The sequence below is a fragment of the Corvus cornix genome, chromosome 24 (assembly GCF_000738735.6).
Source record: "Corvus cornix cornix isolate S_Up_H32 chromosome 24, ASM73873v5, whole genome shotgun sequence".
In the NCBI taxonomy this organism is placed as follows: Eukaryota; Metazoa; Chordata; class Aves; order Passeriformes; family Corvidae; genus Corvus; species Corvus cornix.
The window spans coordinates 4383814-4402210 of NC_046353.1; the positions used below are offsets into that span (position 1 = coordinate 4383814).

Consider the following 18397-nt stretch of genomic DNA (forward strand, 5'->3'; position numbering starts at 1 on the left):
TTCTGCTTAGTGTAGTAGCAGGTGTTTTCCTGCTGCTCAACACCCTCACGAGGCTCTAATACACCTGATCAATGTTAGATATTTCCTATTCTGATCCTATGGCTTCCTCTAAATGCTGGGGGTGGGATTCATCACCTCACCAGCCAAGTTCAGCCATTTGGACCCCGTTCCAGAGCAAACGGAGAGAAAGAGGCACTGCTAGGACACAATCTGTCTGACCTGTTTTAGACACCTGCCTTAGACTGGGATGAATTGCACCCGAAAAAGGCCCATTGCTCCCCAGTGACTGCAAAGGGGGCTGCACAAACACGCCCAGACACAGCCATCCATCAGCTCAGACACCTGCAGTTACAGGAGCAGGTATCCCAGATTGCTCCTGCTTTTCTGGGCTCCTTTGGAAATGCTCATGGATCAAGAGACACTCAGCTTTTGACAGAATTTTTGCCAGTTCCTGAGCTTTTTCTCTCTTCCTCAGCCCACGTCCTCCTGTAGTGAACAAGAGACAGGACTCTGGGAGATAGGCTGGTGCCTCTCTGTTCCCAAGACCTGCTTAGATCAGACACCTGATTTCTGGATGGATCTAACTGGGAACACAGAATCATGACATCCATGACAGAATCAAAGCACCCAGGTTTAAGACATACTCCTGGATGAAGCTCTCCCAGAGTTAATGTCTTCCCCAGGCTGAGAGAGCCCTCCCAGCCCTTGATGGAGGAGCTCTTCAGCAAACAGCTGCCTGAAAATACGGCTGCAGCATCTTGGGATAAGGATCAGAGCCTTGGAAAAGCACGGACGGGGCTCGTTTTGGACAGGAAACCATGCGTTACCAGAAATAAAAGATAAAGCACCACATCCCACCCAAGGCAAAGTCCATCTCCACCGAGGAGCTTTCTACAGTACCAAAAAATAGGCTCACATCTAATTCTCTCGTGCTGGGGAAAGGTTGGATATGGATCCCATTTTCCAAGCTGCCTTCTCTCCAGATAACATACCCCGATACATTTTTAGCCCTGAGTCCTACTGGGATGAGCTTATTCAATCGTGCTTTTCACCTGCACACCTCTGTCTAGCAATCTTCCTCAATAATTCGTGAAGCCTTTGGCCAATTTTAACTAAATTTGACAGAGGAACAGATGGCTCAAAGACATTAAGTACCTGCAAGCCTAGCGCAGATAGGCAGCCAGGTACAGGAGAGGGATGCTGCGAGGGCCCCACGGAGGAAAAGGCCACAGGAAAATGAGATTCATCCTCATCTGAACCTCAGAGAATCCACTCAGCACAAAGCCTTTCCAAACGTCCTCACCGCGGGCAGCAAATCATTGACTCCTACTTGGATTAAAATGAAGTAAACTTAGAAGAACCCCGGCTTTATCGGCCTCCGTGCCAGTCAGAGGATGGATTTTGCATATGAAATCAGAGCCTGTGTGACAACTCAGACAAAGGAGGAAAACCAACAGGGAAGGAAAGTCAAGTTGCTGCTGGCACCGAGGAACTGCAGGAAATCTTGCACCAAACCTTCCCACATCTATCCAGGAGCCTTGGATGCTGCATGAGGGGTGAGGGGACGCCTGATGCAGCAAATTTTGGGTGGTTCCTGCACCAAATTTTTTCTTGGCTCCATTCAAGACATTTCGTGCATCAAGGGAGGGCACAAAACACACGATCTCAGCGGCCCCAGGCTCGCCCGGCACACCAGACACCAGTAATAGAGCCACTCATCTATTTCCCATCAATGTATCTTCTTAATGAAGGAAGATAGCTTTTTAATAAATAAAAGCTTTCACCAAAAATAGCTGCACGGTCATCTATAATCCCCTGAAAACTTGTAAAGGTCTAAAGTTGAGACGCAAAGCACAGAGCAAGAGTTAGCGGGGGGTGGTGAGGAAATAGGGCAGCCACTCCCAAACCTTTACACCCAGAAGGAAATGCAGCACACCTTTTCTGCACACACCTGCACATGCCTCACCCTCCCAGCACCAAAGCAGCATCAAAAGCATTTTGCAAACCAATATTCCCAAATTCCCAGAGCTTAGGCAAGTACTTCTGTTTCTATTTCAGTGCAGGGGGGGAACGAGGCAAAGAGCAGCAAAATGACTTCATCGGAAAGGGCGAGCTGGTGGCACAGCGAGGATGGAGGAGGCAGCAGCCCCCCGAGCCAAAAGCAGGTAGGGATTAGGCACCGAGCCACGTGGCCACCTCCCCTTTCGTGTCTATCAGCACCAACTCCCCTCTCCTCCAAGTAAAGCAGATTTGTCCACAAAATCAGCTCTGGGTGGCGCAGCCTCGCCCAGCAGGTACAGATGGACTCGCTGATCAAGATGAATCATTTGGCACGTCCCGATGACCCGGGCGCAACCGCAGAACGGGCTCTTTGCTCAGGGCCCTCTCCAGGGCCGGGGCATCGGGGACAAAAAATGAGAGGAGCCTCCAAAACAGGCAGGGCCCCCACATCTGGCCCCTCCAGCTCATCTCCCCCCTCCCCACCAAGGTCTGGCTTGTTTGCCTCACCAAAGCCCCCTCCCTGCTCTCAGACAAGGTTAATAGGGTAGAAAGAGAGCATCTGTTTATGAGAAGGTTATCAAGTGAAAGGCAGTAACACAGCCTCCAAACCAGCTTTTCATAGCCTCTTACTTATTATTTAATTTGGCTCCAGTACGTGAAATTAGGCTAATGGCTGTTAAGTGGTTAAGGCACGCACATTGTCCATCTGCCGAGAAGGCTCCAGGCCGTTGTTCTGTTTCAAAGGCTAAGGAGGAAAAATAATATGAGAGTTGCATGCTGTTAGTTTGAGAGCTCATAAATGCATTTTTTCTCCTCTTTCCCTCGCTTTTATACTTCTTTTATCTCCAGTGCTTTGCCTGTTGCAGCATTATGAACTTCTGGAAAGCGAGTTACTGGCTTTATTATTTTTTTTTTTTTGTCAGTGCTCTTGTGCCTTTTTTTTTGCCTTTGTATTTTTTCTGAGCAGAGGGAAGGGTGAGCCAGCCCGTTCCAGCAATGCCACAGCCACCAGCTGTTGCAGTCTTCCCATTCAGCCGAGCTCAGTGCAGCATCCCCCATTTGAGAGAGGAGAATTAAGCGCAAAGCCCTGAGCTTTTGTCTCTTCTCCTTGACACCGGGACTGGCAGCTTCTCTCCACCAACACAACATCAGCTCTGCAGTTTTCCTTACGCACAATCTGGAGCGCTCAGCCCCTCCCCACCTGCACTCCTTGCTGCATTTAATGAGCAGTTCCACACATAGCATGAAGGACGTGTGGTTTCCTACACATTTCAAACCTTAAATGATGCAAGCTCAGGCTGGAGCTCCCTCTCCTCTTGAGTTTTGCACGTAACCAACGCCCACGCGGATTCTCGGGTGTCTCGTACAAGAGTTGAGCTTGTTCTGTCGTTACTTCAGAGGAACAATGAGGTCTCTCAACCTCTACTATTTTCATGGGAGTTGTAGGAATGTAACCTCCCTGTAGAACCTGACCAAAACCAGGCAGCTGATTCACCAAAGCCAGCAGGAACAGTGAGGAGGAAAGGGACACCTGCACCTTCTTCCACGAATCCACAGAGAAGCTGTGAATGACTTCTAGGCAGATGAGCTGCAGACATAGACGCTAAACCACATGGAAAACCCGGCCAAAAATCCTTGGAATCATGGGATCACAGAACGGCTTGGGTTGGAAGTTTAAAGGTCATCCAGTCCAAGCCCCTGCCATGGGCAGAGACACCTTCTGCTATCCCAGGCTGCTCCAAGCCCCATCCAACCTGGCCTTGGACACTTCCAGGGATCCAGGGGCAGCCACAGCTGCTCTGGGCACCCTGTGCCAGGGCCTGCCCACCCTCCCAGGGAGCAATTCCTTCCCAACATCCCATCTAACCCTGCCCTCTGGGAAGGGAAGCCATTCCCCTTTGTTCCATCAGGCAAGGGAAACTTCTTTACCTGACAGCAGCCCTGGGAAGGAGCAGGCTCTAAGGAGGGGAGCTGCAGGAAGGAAAAGAAAGGGAAGGAACCCTCCAGTCACTGCAAAAAGTAAGAGCCCAAAGCTCTCTGTCCCCTGCACAGGAGCTGAGCCGTCTCCGAGCGAGGAGGGTTATTTATGGGGACACGAGGAAGGAGAAGGCAGCTGACGAGCAGATCTCATTTCCCTGCAACCCCACTTGAAATCCAACTTTATGTCTTCCTTTCCAAGCCAGGAAAAAAAACAAATAACTGAATGCCACAACCAAAGTCAGCCTTCCATCCTTGTTAGCCCCTGATTTTGCCAGAGGATAGTGGGGTGGTTTCAGACTCACAGCAGGAGAAACAAGCAGCTGTTGGCAGCACCAGGAGAAAAGATTGGTGCATTTTCCAATAGGCTTGTCCCCTCACCTCTCCCAAGAGGAGCCCCCAGCACTGCTTTTCCAAGGAAACTCTTTTCCAGGGTATAGCTGGGGCATCCAGGCTTGCCATCTGCTCCATCTCCCCCAGCTTTATCCCTGTGTCCTGCCTCTCTCACCAGGTATCTGCACGAATTACTCCTCCCCGCTTGTACCTTTGTTCACAAGGTCTATAAATATATACTTACATTTTTAAAAAACCTTTAAACATTTTAATTTTTTTGCATATAAATACATGTATTTATTCATATATTGGGAGCTGGCACTGGATTACCTTTAAGGCCCCTTCCAACCCGAGCATTTCAATGATTCTGTGATAAACACACAAAAATTTGCTCTCTGCATGTGCCCATGGTTGACACGTGCAGAACCAATTGTGCTCAGGGGGTGCTCTGTTATGACGCTCAACCCCTAAATTCCCAGCCCTATACTCATTTTGACACTGCTCTCCTGCAGAACCTGACCCAAAACGCACCATCCAGACGGTGTTTTTTGGGGAAAGATATGAAGAAAACAGGAAATGAAGCTGCTGGTGCTGCCTGACGGGAGGATAAAGTGGCTGTGCTGGAATAACCACCAAAGCGAGATGCTCAGCCCATGTCCTGCAGCTCTGCACCTGCTTGTGCTGACAAATAACCGCCCGGCGTGCAAAACTGTCTGGGATTATGGAAGGGAGAGGGATTCACAAAAACCTGCCCAGATTTGGTCGAGCAGTGCGGGAAACTCGCGCTGGTGCAGCAATTTCCAGGGGGGGAAGAGAGCTTGTGCAGTATTTTTATTTGACACTGGCAGAAGCCCTGCTCCGACACATTTCTCCCTGTTCTGCTGCCAGCGCTGCTTAATTCCCGTGGCAGGCCGGCGGGAGCGGTGAAGCGATCCTAGCAGAAGTCTGACACCACGAGAGTTCTGTGTGAATAGCATATCCCGCAAATCTGCAGGATAGAGAACATCTGAAAACCAGGTTAAGGGATAAATACTGACAAGCCCTGACTGGAGAAAAGAGTGTTCATTCCAACACCTGCATGAACTGGAGGATTGTTACAGTTTTCCCTCTAAATGCTGCTGAACCAGGTGATTGAGCCACACAGAAAACCAGATGGAGGAGGCAGTTCAGACCCTCCAAGCTGCCCCCACATGGAGCTGGGGAGCTTCCATCTGAAAGTGGGGGAAGCTGGCAGGGCAGGGTTTGCAGGAAGCATCCTTCAAGGACTCCTTCCTGTTACCACGCTGCCAGGGAGCATATGCAAGGAAGGGAAGGATTACAGCACTTTGCTTCTGATCATTCCTGTTTTGAAGGGATTTTTTGGACTTAGTCGCCAGCAATTTTGGCAAGAGGCTTCTCAAGCACTGAGCTGGCAGTCGTAGGGAAGAGGGTGGCTTTATCCAAGACATAAAAATCCAGGGAGATGGCTTTGAACTAAAGCTCATGCAGGAGAAAGAAAAAAGGAAATATCCTTGTGGGCACAGCAGCTGCTCCAGAGACAGCAGGGAAAATTTGTGGAAAGGAGGATGAGCTCAGAGAAGAGTTTTTCCCAGACTGCAGGATCACAGTGTGGAAGGAGGAGACCTGAGGAGCATAGGCTCCATCTTTTTCCTCCGATTCCTCTAAGAAAGGGAAGCTTTGACCCCCTCCTCCCATCTCAGGGGAACAGGGAAGGAGGACACGCTGCTCACAGCCTGCAGCCTTGCTGGTGGGATGGGAAATTGCTCTGCTCCTGCTGGGATCTGCAGCCCTGGCCGCTATAGGGAGTGATGGATGAAAGGGAGGGAGAGGAGGAGGAAGCTGTGTCTTAAGGCTCTGCAGCAGCAAATGGCCTCAGCGATTAGAACTGAGTGGGCAGCTGTGTATCACTCTGGATTTTCTGCCTGTTTCATCACTAGCAGTGACTCAGGAATATTCTTCATCGCCCTCAAGCGAGGATATGATCATTTTCTGCCACTTGAGATGAAGCTAATTTTACAGCAGCTTAGAGGGAGAGAGATGTCATGTGCTGATTTCTGTACTGTCTGCATCACCCAGCGCTGCAGCATGGCCAGGCCGTAGGTGCTGACTGCTGGAAGTTAAACCACCCAGCACCGGGACAGAAAATCCAGGGAAAGGGTGTTTGGAGCTGCAGGTCCCAGAAAGATGAGAGGAAAAAAGCAGCAAAGAATCAAGAGTTCCCAGCAAAGATAAACAAAACAGCATCCCTTCTCCAGGCAGGTTCATGGAATCCCAGCATGGTTTGGGATGGAAGGGACCTTAAAGCTCATCCAGTTCCAACCCCTTTCATGGGCAGGGACACCTTCCACTATCCCAGGTGTCTCCAAGCCCCATCCTTCCTGGCCTTGAACACTTCCAGGGATCCAGGGACAGCCTCAGCTTCTCTGGGCACCCTGTGCCAGTCCTGTTCTGTAGGAGGAGAAGCATCCAGAGTGCCTGAAGGTGTGGAATCTGCTCCTGATATGACAAGTGTGCTGAGCAAGACCAATGGGCAGAGAGCAGACCTGAAAGGGCTGATGTCATCACTCAAATCCAACCAGTCTCAGACACCCCAAATTTACCAAAACCAAATCCCGATGAGTGAGGAGCCCACTTTTCATAGAATCACAAAATGGTTTGGAGTGGAAGCACCCTTAAAGCTCACCTCATTCCAACTCCCTGCCATGGGCAGGGACACCTTCCACTAGACCAGGTTGGTCAAAGTGAAAAGCATTTACGATACCTGTGCCAAATCGCTCCCTTGGCACATCAAACCCTGGCTCTGGCTGAGCTCCCCCTCTCATCCTGTCTGTGCTTCCCACAGAGCTGGGATGACATGGCAGCAGAACCAGTGCCACCACCAGCACTGCAGCTGGACCGCCCGGGCTCCTGGCTGGGAACCAGCCCTACGGCCACCGTTCAGATGGGTTTTCTTGCTCATAGCTCAGGTCATTTATTTATTTCTGAGATGCAAAAGCTGCCTTCACACCAGGCCCTGGCAGTGCCTCACCGGGCTCCCTGTGCGAAGCCGTGGTCTCCCAGCCACCGCCCGGCATGTGATTCCTTGACAGCCCTGGCTTTGGGAGCTAACTGGCAGTGGTGGCTGCATTTGCAGGGGAAACGGAGCAGTACTGCCAGCTTTTAGTGACAAAGGGAGTGTTTATAACAGGCGCGGTGACAGCTGTCCGAATGCCACATTTATTTACAAAACGTTAGTTAAATTACTGACAGTTGGCGCTGCAGAGGGAAGCTGAGAGGAAGAGCTGACACGTCCCCGGCGCGCTCATTCGACAGCCCCACGGTGCCTCTCAAGAGCCTCCCTTTCCAGCGTGGGTGGCACAGCCCTTTACTCACAGCATCACTGCACCTTCGCTCCTTCCCTTCCCACCAAACCTTCAAGGGGATGATCCTGCAACTCCCACCGACCCCAGAGGGTCAGTCTCAGCAAGGTGGATGAAGTTCCTCCAAACAATGCACGGCCACCAAGCCTTCAGTCTTTCCTAGAAGGACCAAGAGGATTTTGACCACCCTGTGATCCCTTCAGTAGTTCAGATTACTTCAGGCAGTGCCACTTGAATGGATGGAGGTCACCGGGAGCACCTCTGGATGGCCAAAAATGTCTGTGTTGTTTTTCAGACTCACAGAGGTGTCTGAGGTGAAGGCCCCGTGTCTGCTGAGCAATGTCAACAGTCTGCAAGCTGCTGGCTTGGAACCAGCAAGGAAATTGCAGCTGCCATCCTCCAGGAGACAAGGACAACTGGAGAAGTTTAGGAGCCCAGCTGATATGCACCAGTGAAAGCATCTCCCCAGACCAACCACCTCCATGACGAAGCAATAACAACCCAAGAGATGGGATTTTGACTTTCCAACCACAGAATTCCTTAGGCTGGAAATGACCTCTAAAACCATCAACTCCAACCCTTCCCCCAGGCTAGCTAGCAGTCAGCCATGCCCCAAGTGCCACATGCTCATGGCTTTTAAATCCCTCCAGAGATGATGGCTCCACCACTGCCCTGGGCAGCCCATTCCAGTGCTTGACTGCCCTTTTGGCATAGAAATGTTCCCTAATATCCAACCTAAACCTCCCCTGCTGCAATTTGAGGTCATTTCCTCTTGTCCTATCGCTCATTACTCCTGAGGAGAGACCAACCCCCACATCCACCCTGCCACAGAGTGCAAGAGAGGGAAGAGACTCTTCAATTCCACAAGTCAAGGCCAACAGAGACCTTTGGCTCCTCATGTTTGTAGAGGACTAAATCACGTCACTTGCACACACACACCACGAGGAACCTCCAAACTGCTCCCTCCCAACACCGCCACGTCTTGCCCTGACTCCCACACTGTGCAAGTTTGCAGAGCAAACAGGGTCGCAACGTGCCTTGGCCAGCTGGAAATTTGGCCTTGGAAAACATCATTCGATATAAACTTTATCTGATTCAAAACAGAGCAGCTCTTCCAAACAGTAGAAAGTAATAGCAGAGATGAAGTTTGATGAAAAAGTTGACCCAAGATGTAAAGCAGTTTAGAGGTGAGTAGGGAAAGGTTTATTTTCAGCTCAAGGGAAACTCTGTGTGTCCAGAAATTCTTCCCTTTCATTCTGAGACTGAATGAAATCAGAATCTCCCTATTTCCCATAAAACAATTTTTAACCCCAAACCTTGCTTTAGCTTCATCAGAGAACTTCCTGTAACATTTGCCAAGATGCTTCACTGAACTCACAAACTCGGATAAAAGGAAAGAAATACTGTTTTTCCAAGCAAACCCAAACCTGCCCTCTTCCCCATAAGGGAATTCTAAGTCAAATCCTTTCCAGTCAAGGTACACAAGAAAGAAATGGATTGTTTAACAAAAATATCTGGGTTTGAATTTTTTTTTTAAAAAAAGAAGGTGCTTTCTTATTTAACAAATGATACAAGTCTGGAATTTTTGAATGAAAGTAGAAGCAGGTGCTCTCCCAGCTCCTGCTGAGTAGTAATGGAAGAAAAAGGACTTGGAAAATACTTCCTTGAATTTTCATCTCAGTCACCCTTCCTTTGAGCTCATCAAGAGCTGGACTGTAAGAGAGGAAAAGGGATGAAGAATACTTAAGGTTATCTTTATGTTTTTTTAATATTATTTAAGGAATAAAGCTCTACACATATAATTGACTGAATTTGGGGACTGAAGGGTAAGAACCCAAACACGCCTTCAAATATTAGTGCTGTGCCTATTTCTAAGTCCAAAGCATCCTGAGATTTGGAAGTGTCTCCGAGCCTGGAGCTGCCCTGCTCTCCTTTCATACCTTTGAGAATTTGCTTCTCTCAACAGCTTCTCTCATGCTTCTTATTAGAGATGTGTAAAAACCATGAGGCTGAAAAACACGCTGGTTTTGATGAACTGAGGATGTGAAGCTGCGAAAATAATGATCCTACCATGAAAAAAAAAGGGAAAAAACCACTCAAAAATCCCAAGTAATGAATGTTTGGATCATGGCCGGGGCTCTGCATGTGTCTGATAAAACACACACAGGTGTCAGAGCCATTTATGGTTGCAGGCACAGAGCCGGTCAAAATCTCCCATCTCTGGGAAAAAAATCCTGTGATATTTCACCAGCTGCTCATGTTGGAAGGTGGTTTTATCCCTTATTTACTCTGTCCTCATTGACATGCAGAGCTGGACTCGCTTGTCTCCTGCTTGACCCTTGGTGTCCTTTCCTATTCAGCACTGTCCCCAAAGGTGTCCCCACCTTCAGACCAGGCTCAGCTCTCCAGACCTTGTCTCAATAGTCCCCTCCCTGATTTTTCCAGGGGAGAATCCAGCCTCAAAGTCAAGTTTGCCTGCAGATTTTCCATACCCGCCCATCTGCCTCCTCACTTTGCACATAAACTAAGGATGCTTCCCAGCATGGCTGTGGTGGTGACAGCCAACACCACTCCCCAGCAGCTGAAGAATCCTTATTTAAACCAGGATTTTTAATATCCTCATGATGGAGATGCTGTTGGCGGTTCAGCAGACGCTGCAGCATCCAGACAGCCAAGCCTGAGCCTCAGACTTGGCTCCTTCACTGCCTTGCACCTCGGAAAACCAAACCCAAGGAGAGCAGAAGGTATTTCCCACTTGCTTTGCAAAGGTGCCACATGCAACGAGCAAACCCCAAGGAGAAGGAATTCCACATTGCTATTCCACACACAACCCGCTAGCAGCCTGCACATTGCAGCAAGGCTGAAATGCTGTCTTCCAACCTGATCCCCAGTCCATTACAGTTGGGATAAAGACTCGTGGTGACATTAATGAGCACTGGATCAGCCCCTTTGCTGGCATAAATCTCTCTGTCGCATCGGTGGGATTGCATTTTCCCCCCACTTGCCTGTTTGTTTGGCTCTGGATTCTCATTACAATTTCTATTAGCCCAGGCTCCCACTGATGTGGTCGTAGATTAGTTCCTCCCTGATTTTTTCCTCTTTCCTCCTGAAGGAAAATAAGGGTGTCTGAGTTCAAAGTGGCAGGTTTTGGCAGGTCTGGGGGGAAGAAAACAACTCTGTCTCATCAAGAGGAGGATTTTTCCAACAGCATAAATTGGAGTAACTCCAGCAAAGCCAACAGAAGTGACAAAGACTTGGGCAAGCTGAAGATGACCCACATGCCCACCCAGCTCGGTTAACACACAGCTGGAGCTGCCAGGTCAGGACTGCAGTGCCAGCAGCAGCATGGCACAAAGGGCTCTGCCAGGGTGGCAATGGGACAGCACATCAGGACAGCCAAAGGCTAGAGATGAGGCCAGGTGCCATCCCTTGGATTGGCACCCAAAAGCGCTCGGGTCCAAGGCTTACATGAGCACATGATTAAGGTGAGGCAGCTTCAGAGCAGAGTTTGGGGCTGTGATGCCCACAGGTTCATTGCTTTCCCAGGTCCCAATATCCCTGATTTTACTTCAGCTCCCACCTAATCATCCACCCTCCCAGCAGCTCTGCAGTACCCCAGCCATACACCAGGTACCCCCGAAATGACAATTCCCTGGCATGTCCAGCCAAAAAAACGCTCCCAGTCACCTCTTCAAACCCCAAGCAAGGGCAGGATATGGGTGGACACCTCTGGTGCCCTCCAGTAGAACACTTTTAGCATTTTCCTTGCAGAGGGATGAATCCTGCCACAAAGAGACTGCAACGCAAGCAGATGACTCATGGAGCAGAGAAAGGAAGCATTGCAATTGCTGTGCACGAATCAAGACATTTATAGGACCTGGGAGGGCACCTAACATCACACAAGGAGCTGAGGGCAGGGCTGACAACTGAAAATCCATTTCCTAAGCCTGCCTTAACCACTAGAAACACCACCGCAGCACCCCTCCACTGGCCACCTGTGGGGCTGCTCTGGCCTCCTTTCCCCATCCCAAGGTAAAGTCTGTTTGACTTCAGCCTTTCCAGATGCGAGGTGCTTAACCCAGGATGGAGATGACAGCTCCACAAAAGCACACTTGTCCCCTAGGAGACCCCGGCTCCAGTGAACCAGAGGCAGCAGCTCTACCAGGCAAGCTATAAAGGGAAACCCTCCTCTGGCACAGCAATCAGGAGCTTGTCTCATCTCAGATGGAAATTGCACTCAGGAAAAAAAAAAAAAAAGAATAATCCATGCATATGACAATTTTTTTTCACCACTTTAAGCTGATTCCATCTCCGAGATGGGAGAAAGGTGGCAGAGATTTGCTGACATGTCACTTTAGTAATAAACTCCTCTTTCAGAAACGTGCCATCGCCAGCAAAGCAATCGGCTCATGAGCTACAAACCACAGCGAACGCTGCACGTGGGGCTCCTGCAGCCTCTCCCACAGGGCATCCCCAGGAATGTGGAGACAAAACCCTGACCAGGAAGGAGAACCCAGCAACAACAGGAAGAGGAGAGAGGGAGAGAGGCAGGGGTGAAGTGCCACCATGAGGGATGTAGGAGAACACACTCTGCTCCTTCTTCACCTTAATACAGGAGGGGTCACCACAGCCCTGAATTCATTCCCTAAGCCTCAGCATTAAAAGGAGAGAGGTTTGAAGGAGAAGGGCAAAGGTGCTGGATACTGGAGAGTCAGGGAATAAACTGGAGTCGTTAAGACCTGAGCAGGCAGCTTAGCTCCATCCTCACCCCATCCCCACAGGACTGCCAGAAGCTGCTCCCAGCCCATCCTAGGTGCTCAGGATTCCTTCACTGCTCAGGAACTGAGAAAAGCAAAGGTGATACACCTTGGTCTCTGCAGCCTCTCCAGCTATATCTGCTACCAGTCTGGGCTTGGGAAGTAGGCAAGGAAGTGGGCAGGCCAGCAACCAGGAATCTCTGAAATAAATAACGGCAGCAGGATGAAAACTACCAGGTGTGGGGCTTGGAGAAAATCGGAATGGGATGGCTTTTCCACAGGTCTGAGCCCTGGAGAGGCAGATGAGCACTGATCTGGAAATAAAGAATGTGGTGGTTGTGCAGGGAAGGGGGAGTTGGCTGGGCAGGGCAGGAGATGGGAACACCTAACTTGGGGTGTTCTCAGCTGGTGGGACAGGGTGGACGAGCAACACTCCCTCAGTGGGGTTCTTGCAGCTCGGAGTGGGAGTGAGAGCCTGGAGCAAAACGGACACAGAGCTGGGCAGCCACCCAAGGAGGTTTAGCAATCACGGCTGGCCCCTTTCATCATCATCCTCTGCCCTGTCTGGCTTTTGTTACTCACACCAGGAGCCCAGCCCTGTGCTGGGCACCGCTCCCTGAGCCCCCCATGAACCCCCCATGACTCAGCCAAGGCTACAGGCACAGCTTTCCCAAGCACAGACAGCCTGGAATGGGTTCCCCTGCCTTCCTCCCCCCACAGGATTTCTGCATTCATTGACTGCAAACCACAAAGGCAGCTGCCCAAAACCTCAGCGAGAATCACCCTCACTCAAACCCTGGCAGGAGCAGCACTGGGGGAGGCACAGAGGCTCCCCCAGGACCTGGGTGCTGGAACATACCACATTTACCCACTGCAGACCACTCCTATTTTTCTATTACACAATAAAAACACAGCAAGGCAAATTCCTGTGAATAAAAGGGAAAAGATGGGGCAGCAAAGAGTCACAGAAAACAGACCCATCTCTGAGAAATAGTCTTTTTTGCTTAGCAAACAAGCACTTTGTTTGCACCCACCGAACAAACATGCTTGATTTTGTTTTGTTTTGCAGCCAAGTCATCATTTCTCCAAAATTATTTCAAGAGCACAACAGGGGCCAAATAAATTTGCAAAACAGGCTTAGGTAAAGCACGGCAGAGCTCAGTGGCAAAGCTCATAGCCCTTTTCAAAGCATGAGTGGAAACCACGGGAAACATCAGGGTTAAAAAAAGCTTTGCTTCCTGTTTAACTCAGATTTGACTTTTAGTGTTGGAATCAAAGAGAGGAACAAATGAAGGCATTGCATCACCCTGCCAAGGAAACCAGAGGAGATGAAGAGAGGAGCACAGGTGGGTTCAGAGGACACCATGCAGGCGCCTGTGCTGCTGATGGGAACGTCAGAGCCTCACCGTGGAAAGCGCTGACTGATGCCAATTAAAGCGAAATCATAATCACGCCATTTGTTTTGGTGCCGAGAAAGCTGCTCCAAAGGTCTCAGCGATGCCTGGACTCAGTTCAAGCACTGCATGGAAGTTCAGGATGGGTCCTCTCCAGCATGAGCCACTCGCTACTGGTGAGGGCAGAGCTGTCTGGATGTGGTAGGAGGGGATGAAGATCTGCCTCATCCTCACAATCTGGGCTTGAGGACACAAGGAAGGACAGAAAGCTCCGACCTTCACCTGCACACAAATCCTTGGTGCAACCCCAAAGGCAGGACCAACGCATCCATCAGTAAAACCACCAAACTGTGGGATACAACACCTTCAAACCCCTTCCTTATTCCCACATCCAGGAGTAAATCCTACCCCTCTCCTATCCCAGGTAGCAGCTCTAACCCAACATCTAAAGCTTGATTTAAATTTAATACAGGGATCTAAAGCACTGGTACCTAGGACATGTCTGTACCCTCCAGCAGAAACATCACGAGATAGAAGGAAATATCTGAACATCTCCCACGTCTCTGGTCCTCAGCTGATTCCCTACAGTGGATTGTAGGGAGCAAAGCCTTTACAACAGAGAAGTCTCCTTGCAGCTTTCAATCCAGCTTTTTTTCTGGCACTGAATTCCCGCTGCTTGGAGGGACAGAGCTGAAAAGAGCCTCTTGGCAGGGCACTGCTGCTTGAGCTCCTCAGCACCCGCCACCCCAATAAAATAACCTATTTCCAACAGCCAAAGCCTCTCCTTTGGGAAGGGGGGGGACAGGACTTTCCAAGCGCTCCAGAGAAGCGGCAACTTCTGCTGCTGAGTTTGTTCTTCCCTTTAGGCATCTGTGAAACACCAAGAAAGGACCTCTAGAAACATCTCTCCTTCCAAATCCTTGGCTGCGGCTCCCCGCCCTCCCACCTTGCATGGAAATGAGCGGGATTGGATTAGACCTGATTTTTTTTTTCCATCCCTGACTGCCACCCATGCAGGGCTGGGCAAGAGGTGGCCGGGAGTATCGCTGGGGTCTGCCAGAGCCTTTGTAGCAGCATTGCTATTCTGCACAAGTTAACTCCTCCACAACAGATCGATGGGCACGCTGGGCCGGGAGGGGAACAGGCAGGAAGATTCATGCTTCCTTGATTTCCTCTGGTTTTCACATGCTCTGCTCCTCCCAGCTCCTGCCACGGCACAGCACAACTGGGACTGACCAGGGGATGCAGCAATGTCCCACTGCCTGCTGGGCCAACAGCTCCCACCTCAAACCAGCAGGAAAACACCTCCAACGCCCAGGCGAAACACACTCCTGCCCCTCTCTGCCACCAAAGCAGAGCACAGAGCTGGCGGTAGCAGCAAGCCATTAATTTCCAAGAGCAATCCCTGCTCCAGGGGCACGACAGCAGGAATGCCATCAGCACAGTGGGAATGGCACCCGCACAGGCTGCATATCCCAAAGCCCACGTGCCCCTCTGCTGGGGCATGCCTGTACTGACGAGGCACCTGCCAAGGGCCACCAGACCGGCTCCCAGCTCTACCGGGATGATGACACATCGCTGTCCTCCCTCCCTCCCTCCCTCCCTCCCCAGAGCCACCTGCCGGGGCAGGATTTGTCGCCCTTCCCATGAAGCCTCCCCGACAGAAGGAAGGAATCCCTCCTGCTGACTCACCCAGGCTTCCCTTTGTTCTCCTCCAACACCTGGCGACCACCCAGTGCCAGGGCAGAGCACCTCGATCCGTGGTGTGGATTGACATCCCTGATCTGTGCCCCAAACCCTGTGCAGGCCCTCCTCGCCAGAGCCTCTGCCCATAAGTTTGCAGAGCACCCACCCAGCTGCTGCCACCCCCCGTGTGTTTCACTGCCCAGACCCCCAGTAACCCAAACCCCTCCCTCTTTGACAGCAGGATCTGTAGGATTTTTGGCACTTGGGAGAACACAGCGATTCAGGAAAGAAAAGGAGCTACTACTTTTTTAAGCCAAGCTCAGCGAGGCAAATTCCTAAGCAAGACACTCTGTCCTCCACCCTCTGCCACCCGTTTTCCAGCCTCTTTGCCCAGCCGTGCCATGACGCAAGACAAACCCAGAGGAACGGCCACGACAGAGCTCCCACCCTCCCAGAAGCGCTCAAGGGCTGTAGGGGGACACAAGATTTGCCTGCAAACAACTGAGTTGCAAGAAAATTCCTGCTGAAATTCCCCCGGGCCTTTTTTTCTGCCCTGGCTTGGCCCCTCTCCACTGGCTGGCGTAAAGCAGGAGTGCGGTGTCACCGCACACACCCAGCTGGCCCCGCAGATGTTGGTGTCACCTATGCAATGCTCCGGAGGAGGAAAGTCGCCCCCGAGCATGCCGGAGTTGCAAGCACCGCTTCCCAGCGCTGCAATTAAAACCTGGCTTTTGATTTTTAATGTCCCTATCAAACATCCTCTGGGATGACTGCGCCCATCTGCTGTGAGGACGGGGACGAGTGTCTGGGCATAAGATGTCCCAGAAGTTATGCTGAGCAAAATTACGGATTCCTTGGCAGCCCCTGAACCCCTCGCATCGCTGCTGCAGGAGACAGGACCCTGGTGCAACGCCCAGCCCCCATCTCCCCCCTCCCCGAGGGGTGAATGCAGGGAGCAGCAACCCCCTGCCTCTGGAGCAAGAGGATTTTTAGGGAGCTGAGCATCCACCTGCCTGGAGCTAGCCCCGTCCTGCAATTCCAGCAGGTCTGGACATGAGAAAAAGGCACAAAGCCACACCAGGGGGTCAACAACTCCCCCTTTCCCCAGACTGGGGCGGTCTGACACAGATGAAGACACCCCAGGCACGGCACTCCAGGAGCAGAGCAGGATTAGCCTGCACTGAACGCAGCCAAAGTGCCCGAGCCGTGCTACCGACAGCAGGAATTGAGCCCCTGCCTCGTACTGCTGTGGGGCAGGGCACCAAAAGGGAATCACATTCCTTTATTTTTCATCCCCCATAACTTTCCCAGAGACAACTGGGGGGCGGGGGGGGCTGAGCCCAAGCCCAGTCCCCTGGCACTCCAATCTCTCAGCTCGCTGCCCGGTGCCATCCTGTACCGCCAACCGACGCGGCGCATTCCCCACGGGGAAACTGAGTCACGTCCCCAAAGTCACCATGCAAGCAGGACCCCCCCAGCCCCCCAAGGCCCCAGTGCAGCTGCTCCTACCTGAGCGTGGCGCTCTCCCCTTGCCGCACTGTCACGTTGTCCATGGCTTTGGGGAAGGTGGCATCTCCGCTGCGCACGGGCACTCCTGCGGGCACAAGGAAGAGCAGCCTGAGACAGAGGACGACCAGGCACCTCCAGGGCAGGGCCAAGCACCCACCGACCCCCATCCTGGGCAGCGGGGACTTTTCCAACAGGCAAAAAACACACCCGACAAGGCGAAAAGGGGGAAGGGGTGGGTGGAGAGGAGGGATGGGGGGGAGCAAAACCACCGGGGCGAGCGCTGCGGAGCTCCACGGAGATCAGGAGAGCCCCCGGCAAGGCTGGCTGCGAGCGCTGAGCCTGCCGAGCGGCATCGGAGGGAGTCCCGCTGTCCTCGGGCGAGGGAGGAGGACGGGAGGGCCGGGGGGAGGAGGAGGAAGAGGAGGAGGAGAAGTGGCAAAGGTGCTGGGCGAGCCGGTTCTTCGGGCAGCAGTCCGAGGCTCACTTGGGCGAGGAGGCGCCGGGGGGGCCCGGCTGTACCCCACTCCCACGCGCTTGTCCCGAGGCAGGGGCAGTCCAAATACCAGTAAAAACCCCAAAAAACACCCCCGAGGCGAGCTAGCAAAGGTGTCCAGGCGCAAGAAGGCACAGCGGGCAAAAGCCTTCGGGATGCCCTGCAGCTCCTCTCCTCCCGCCCCGCTGCCGGGGGGCTGATCCAGGCGGGATGCAGGATGCCGGAATGCAGGATGGGGATGAGAGAACGGCGGGATGCAGAATGCGGGGATGTCAGGCTGCCGGAGCCCCTGGCTGGCCTCAGCGGCGGGCGGGGAGGGCGCGGGGGGGCGGCGGCAGCACCCCGGCCCCGGCCGGCAGCATCCCCGGGGTTGTCATGGCAGCGGCTCCAGCGCTGCCCGGCGCCTCGGCTCCCGCACGGCCCGAGCCCCGCACACGGGCGGGCGGGCGGCAGCGGGGCGGGATGCGCAGGAGAACACGCACATTAACCCCCGCCGCGCCGCGCTCTTCGGGGGGATGTCAAGACCCCCGTCCTTTCTCCTCTCTCTCCCCCCGCGCTTACCTGCGTCCCGCAGCCAGCACCGCGCTACTCTCCCCCTTGCCCTCCTCTACCTCTGCACCTTCCCCATCCCAGGCGGCAAAGTCGCTGTGCAGGAGGGGAAACTGAGGCACGGGTAATATCCCCCCCTTCCCCCCCAGCCAGGTGATGAAGAGGAGAGGCAGGAGCGTGTCCTCCTGGTCCTCTGCACCTCACAGACACAGCGTGAGCTTAAGTGGCAAATTCCTCCCCAGCCGCAAGCACGGTCCCCGCGTACTTTTTATCAGCTCATAATTTAACAAATATCACATTTGCTTATGCCGAGTAATTCCTCCTTCCCTCCGCTAGTGG

General features: G+C 52.4%; 1 protein-coding gene across 4 annotated transcripts in view; it reads right to left on the reverse strand.

Annotated features, from left to right (window-relative positions):
• Positions 1 to 18397, reverse strand: part of LOC104692205 (protein CEPU-1) — a 352613-nt gene that overhangs the window by 121532 nt on the left and 212684 nt on the right. For 2 of the 4 annotated variants that reach the window (XM_039564741.1, XM_039564743.1), the window contains exon 2: positions 17017 to 17101. In XM_039564741.1, the coding sequence (XP_039420675.1) occupies positions 17017 to 17101 (85 nt within the window). Of the gene's footprint in view, positions 1 to 17016; positions 17379 to 18397 lie in introns of those variants that run through there. The other 2 variants (XM_039564742.1, XM_039564740.1) reach the window with 1 other exon arrangement.